Source organism: Anarrhichthys ocellatus, unplaced genomic scaffold (assembly GCF_004355925.1).
Source record: "Anarrhichthys ocellatus isolate YVR2014 unplaced genomic scaffold, GSC_Weel_1.0 scaffold2593, whole genome shotgun sequence".
In the NCBI taxonomy this organism is placed as follows: Eukaryota; Metazoa; Chordata; class Actinopteri; order Perciformes; family Anarhichadidae; genus Anarrhichthys; species Anarrhichthys ocellatus.
In genome coordinates this window covers 1-6,441 of record NW_022282567.1, presented here as the reverse complement: position 1 = coordinate 6,441, position 6,441 = coordinate 1, and the positions used below count along the sequence as shown (strand labels likewise).

Genomic DNA, 6,441 nt, shown 5'->3' with positions numbered 1-6,441 from the left:
ACATCAACATGTACGCTCTGTATATTTGTCAATAGCAAATTGTAGAATGCTAACACGCTCATGGGGAGCATGGTAAACATTATACCTCCTAAACATCAACATGCTAGCATGATCATTGTGAGCATGTTAGCATGTTGATGGGAGCATTTAGCTCACGTAAAGCCTGACAGACTCTTGTTTACGTTTTAGGACAACGTTGTTCATCAGATAAATCTTCTTTTATGATATGGTTAATATTGTTCCCTCTGATGTGAATAATATTTGAATGGGTCGTGCTCTTCAGTGTGTGGCGTCATAATGAGGTTATTAGGAGGAGGTTCAACTGTAGTAGGACAGCACTGAAGGCCCAGGTATGAAACACACGTTTTAGTATATAGTGCGAGTGAATGGTTAAAAAGTATATGAAAGTAGGATTTCATGCTATGATTGAAGCTATCTACATACAAACAATGGTCGTCCACATGTCACTCTGTGTCACCTTGATGAAGCTCCATCCCCAGTTATGGGCCAAGTCATCTACAGGTAACTGAAGCTAAAGAAGTAGCCAGTAACAATCTGTTCATAGCAGACAGTTAATGCCACATCGGCAGACTTACTGCTATAATATCAATGTTCCTGATTTTGATTCATAATGAACTCATCAGACACAGCACCATCACACTGACCTCGTCTATCAGCACCAACGGGTTCTCTGTCTTGGTTTTCTTCAGGCACTGGATAATCTTCCCTGGCATTGCTCCAACATACGTCCTCCTGGACACACACACATAATCACATTTCAGAAAATCAAATCAGATGTATGCTTTATGCTGGTGGTGAAGTCTCTCATTTTGCATTTGTAAGAATATTCTCGTTATCGGTCCTGAAATTCAACATCGGTGCATCTATAGTTGTAACTGATCACATTGTCGGTGCAGTTAATCCTAGAATCCGTTGTCCTTTTCCCGTTGAACATCTCGTTCTCTTCATGCTCAGCACCTGCCACATACCAGAGACAGGGCCCTGAATGTGAGCTATCATAAGCAGTAATGATGGCAGTATAGACTTCAAGACCTGTGTCCTTTGATCTCAGCCACATCGGTCATGCCTCCCACGCTGAACCTGTAGTACTGTCTGTTGAGGGCTCTGGCTATGGAGCGGGCAATGGAGGTCTTTCCTACACCTGGAGGGCCATAGAAACACAGGATCTTCCCCTGGGTGGAGCCACGCAGCTGGCTCACTGCTATGAATTCCTGCACAAACACAGAGAGGAAGTCCAGTTAATGCTCCACAGCTTTAGATGTGTGGATAGCTATATTTAAACATTCCTCATCCAAGTATAAAAGTACATATTGTGTATTTATTGTGCTTTAACTGGTGTTTGAGTGTGTGCATATACTAACCAATATGCGCTTCTTTACATCATCCATTCCATAATGGTCTTCTTCTAGAACCTCTTTGGCTCTTCCTAGTGATAAGTTCTCTTCACTGTTGGTACCCCAGGGCATGCTGGTCAGCCAGTCCAGGTAGTTACGGGTTACACTGAAACACAGAGTGGTTGTTGTTGTGAAACAGAACAGAAAGGGTTGAAGCATGGACAGAACTCCATCTTGCTCTCTACTCCTCTTGTCCAGAATAGAGAGCGTTGGAGGAGACGGTGCTGCTGCACATGTGAAGACATGTTTATCTGTTAAGGTTTTAAATGCCGTCACCACTTCATTCTTTTACATTCATTGCACTGAAAGTTATCTTATCTAATATCATCTAGAAACAAATAGAGTTATAATTCAATTACTGTGGTGTATTCAAAGCACCCTGAGCTGTCTCTAGTGCCACTAATAAATGAGCAAACGTGCTCAGTACAATGACTCAGATATGCAAATGATTCAAATAATCTGAAAGAGATGAGTGAACATCTCCGTCTGTCACAGCTGATTGTTGAGCTGACCAGAACACATTTGCAGGATCCTTTACAATCAATTCAATTGTACAGCCCAAAATCACAAGATCACCTCAGAGGGCTTTATGATCTGAACAAGATACAACATCCGTGGTCCTTGGACCCTCGCATCGGAAAAGGAACGGAGCAAAGAGAAACGCAGAAATAACTGCACTGTTCCTTGAGAAAAGCAAATGCCATTCATCACATAGGATTCATCTGGAGCTCTTTTAGAAACATTACATTTGGGAAAGCAGTAAATGTAAATCAAATCAAATCCTCTATTGCTCCTTTTGATACTTTAATGACTGCTTATAAATAAGACATCAAAGAGTTCCAATGCTTTCACTGAGCCAACAGCTTACTATTAATTCTGAGTACACAATATCAAAGTGACTCTGTAACTACACCTCTCAGGTCACTCTGCAGGCCTCCACTTCCTCTGCTGTTAGGAAGGCACCTCCAGCTATCTATTGCAGGATAGAGCCCGTATAGAGCTCCCTGCCCCATTCAGTGCTGAACAAATTACAAATATCTTTTATGTCTCAATTTCTGTTGGAATTTTTGCTTCCTTCTATTTCTAATGGGGGCGACCTGTGGCTCAGTGGGAGAGCAGGGTCGTCCTTTAATCAGAGGATCCCCGGCTCCACTAGTCCATGTCCATGTGTCCTTGGGCAAGACAATGAACCCCACATGTATGAGTGGATGTGAATGGGTGAATGATGACATGTAGTGTTAAAGAGCTTCGAGTGGTCGGCGGACTAGAGAAGCGCTTTACAAGTACAGTCGATATATTGCCACCTAGCAGTCTTCCTCTTCACTGCCGTTTGCTGTAATATTCTTACTTTTCTTCGCATCTTACAAACTGGAATAGTGTGAAACCATTGATAGGAATCTATATTCTCATGTGCTTGTGCACTCACAAATTCATCTATCGCAACAGATCTGCAGATTTAACAAATGATATGATCCACCTACAGGCAAAGAATGTGGTCTAGTAATGAACTGACTCATATCCCATATTCACGGTCTACTGTACTTTGTCCTGTATATAGCAACTAAGGGTAATGCCACTCTGTTTGGTAGTCATCAAGATAACTGGTTCCTAAAGACGAGCTACTGTAGTCAGCCAGCCTTCAGTAGCTGGTGCCGGCCGACCAGATGAAGCTCCTGCTAGCCGTCCCACGGCACCCCCAGAGCAGCCGGGAGGCAATATTATTATCCAACACTTCATAAACCTTCATTGTTATGCAGATAATAATGCCAGACAAAAACAACCAGTCAGCTAAATTCCAAGTACGCCTTAAGGACATGAAAACATGGATGACCTGTACTTTCCTGACGTGAAACCGACAAAACTGAAGTTAGGCCCCAAACATCTTATATAACGACATAGTTAGTCTAGCTGCCATTGTTAAACATCTCTGAGTAATCTAGTGGGACAAACAAATAAACAAGACCAACTTGAACTCTGACGAGTGGTTGTCCAGAAGTCCCAGTTTGTTGAGTTCTTCGTTGATGACGTCCATGATGTGATGTGGGACGGTCCTCTCTTTGAGTCGCTCTCTGAACTTCTCCTCGATAGCGTCTTTGTCCTCTTTCTCCAGACCTAGTTCCTGAAATCACATAGAACACACAAATTGTGCAGATGTTAACAAAATACTATCACCATTGCCGACAGTAATGCTATGACCTTACAGGAGAGATACAATATGATAAACACAGGTGCCATCTTCACATGAAATAATGCTACAACAAATACTACTACCTATGGCAGGGTTATATGATGCAATATGTGGCGGTTCAGATGTGTGCTGTGGTAGACCTACTCATCATTCAGTCAGTTTAGAAGCTGCACTGGTGTAACATAGAGGGAGAATAGGCTGCAAGAGTAAAGACTGACACAATGACAGACAGACGTCAGTCTGTTCTACCTTCTTAATGATCTTGAGCTGCTCCTGCAGCAGGTACTTCCTGTGGGTCAGTTTGATCTTCTCCTCCACCTGAGAGCAGAGCAGGGACACAGATGAAGGACTAAGGGTGATTAGCAGAGCAGTGGCTCATACTTGTTTGGCGATGACCTCCGACCTCTCGGCCCAGACGCTGCTGCAGTTTACTGAGCTCGTACTCCTTCTTCAGCAGAGACAGAGCCTTGTAGAGACGTTTCGGGATCTGCAGAGACACACAGCAATGGGTTTCAAAGGCCTGCACACGTCTAACTCATCAATAGAATTATTTCATATAAAGATATTAACATTTATATAGAAAAGCTGCAGGAAGCATCTGTGTTAGGTGCATTGGCCAAATCAACCACTTATTCCCCAACATATTGTGTCGTATTGTGAAAGGGGCTCACTGCTGCCCCTTATGGTTGATGGGTAAAACACAACACCCACTTTGACCGTGGTTCACACCAACCGTGGTTACTGTGGGTGTTTCCTTCCTAACCTGCCTCAGGGGGCAGTAATAATCACATTCAAACTCTCCTCATCAGAATGAACAGATGCCGTCCCTGTACTTGAGAAAGCCGCACAAAGTTGTGTGTATAATTGATCTGAACAGAATAACAGTACGTTTCATTTGAAGAGAAAGGACATGAAGGATCAGGACTACCTGTTTGGTTTGGCAAATGATCAACTTCCCCCCAGCTGTTACAGAGCAGCCCAGAGCCGCTTCCTGAGCTTTAATATACTATAGGAATCCACCAGGACTGTTTCCCACAGAGTGGACAGAACAGTCCCAAACAGGCCTGAGCACGGAGACTACTCACATTGATCTCTTCCAGGACGTCCTGTAGCTCCTGTGACTCTGCTCCTGTCAGAGCGGCTCCCATGTCGCTGAGGTAGATGGGATTATCAACCACTCTCTGACCTGCCTGCATCATCTGGAGGACCGACTCTCTGACGGACACACACATTCACAGCACTTAAATTAAAGAGAGTAGAAGGAGCTACTTCCAGTCATCGTGTTTAGGTGCTGCCTTTATGAATCACATCAACTTTCAGCAGATTGTGAGCAAAAGAGAATGAATTGTGAAGGAGACTTGTAGAGTAGATCAGAGTGTGCATGGAGGACGGTGTCGGTCTGTAGAGCCTACAGAGGGAACTTTATAAAACAAAGCTAACTTCGGGGTCAGCTCATCATTCACTGTTTTCTGTTGCAAACTGTGACGTCAGCCGCAAACATGTTTAAAAAAAGATCCTTTTGAAAATGACTGGCAGCGACTGCATCTGATGACTTTACATAAAATCTTTACATATTGCACATTACATGAGTTGATCTGCTGGCTGTCAACACCAACTGGCCCAGACTGGAACAGACCTGGTCCCATATCATATTCATAAGCAGCTCAACAGTCTGAGTATGAGGGTCCCTGTAGGGCCACAGCCAAAGAGGATTTCAGATGCTCAATCTAATTTGAAACTTTTTTTGTTTAAAAGTAGATTGGTGTCCGATACTGTATTTCACTCTTTAAATGAACCCACGACTTAAACCAAACCAAGCAGCATGCTGCATCCATTATCATGATCAGAACCAGGAGACTCAATCAGGAGACTGTGCATAAATGTGCACAGGACGGCCCTGATCTCCAGTCATGTAGTGATCAGTTAAATGAAATATATAATGAAGAAGATGAACAACTTTAACCCCTCAAATGAAGGGTGTCTCACACAGATGCAAACACTACATGAAACACATATATAAATATATTTGTTAACACAAAGGTAGCAGTTGTCAAACATTTCTAAATGTCTTTACGAACGTTAAGCTGCAGGTCTGCATGGTGCAGATAGAAGCTGACTGCACCATGAATAATGGAAGTAAAAGCTGAACAATGGGATGACAGTACAGATGGTGACAGACGACTGACCTGTAGAGGGGGTTCAGTGCAATGATGTCCCTGATGGTCTTCACTATCTCTGCTGTTAGCGCCTGCAAAACAAACACATTCCACAGAACCAAGTATTTAGACGTTTCCTTTGTAGTAAGAACATCTGTTTTAAGACACCTGTATGAATGAAAATCCCTTGATGAGATGTACCACTGTACCGCTCCCTACTGTTCATCACACGTGTGTGTTTGTACCTTGACCTCCTCTGTGACCGTGAACTGTTCATGTTGAATGTTGTCCACTTCTACCATCAGGATGTTGGAGGATGATAGAGGCTGAAGCTCTGGACTCAGGTCTGCTTCTGAAATCTGACCAACAACAACAATCAAAGTGAAAATAAATATAAACCACAAATACGTCACAAATATACACATATATATATACATACATACATATATATATACACATACATACATACATATATACACATACATACATATACATACATACATATACATACATACATATATACACATATATACATACATATACACATACATATATATACATAAATACATACATATACATATACATATACACATACATATATACATACACATATATACATACATATATACACATATATACACATATACATATACATATATATATACACATATACATATATATA

General features: G+C 42.1%; 1 protein-coding gene across 1 annotated transcript; it reads right to left on the bottom strand.

The window, feature by feature from the left end:
• Nucleotides 1-282: 282 nt before the first annotated feature.
• Nucleotides 283-6,184, bottom strand: LOC116378434 (lon protease homolog, mitochondrial-like). The gene is made up of 9 exons (XM_031840310.1): nucleotides 6,005-6,184; nucleotides 5,790-5,851; nucleotides 4,689-4,818; nucleotides 4,007-4,090; nucleotides 3,853-3,921; nucleotides 3,383-3,534; nucleotides 1,383-1,521; nucleotides 1,054-1,232; nucleotides 283-753 (listed from the first exon to the last, which is right to left on the bottom strand). Exons 1-9 carry the CDS (start codon nucleotides 6,182-6,184, stop codon nucleotides 627-629), a joined length of 1,122 nt encoding a protein of 373 aa, XP_031696170.1. The 3' UTR covers nucleotides 283-626.
• Between the last annotated feature and the right edge of the window lie 257 nt (nucleotides 6,185-6,441).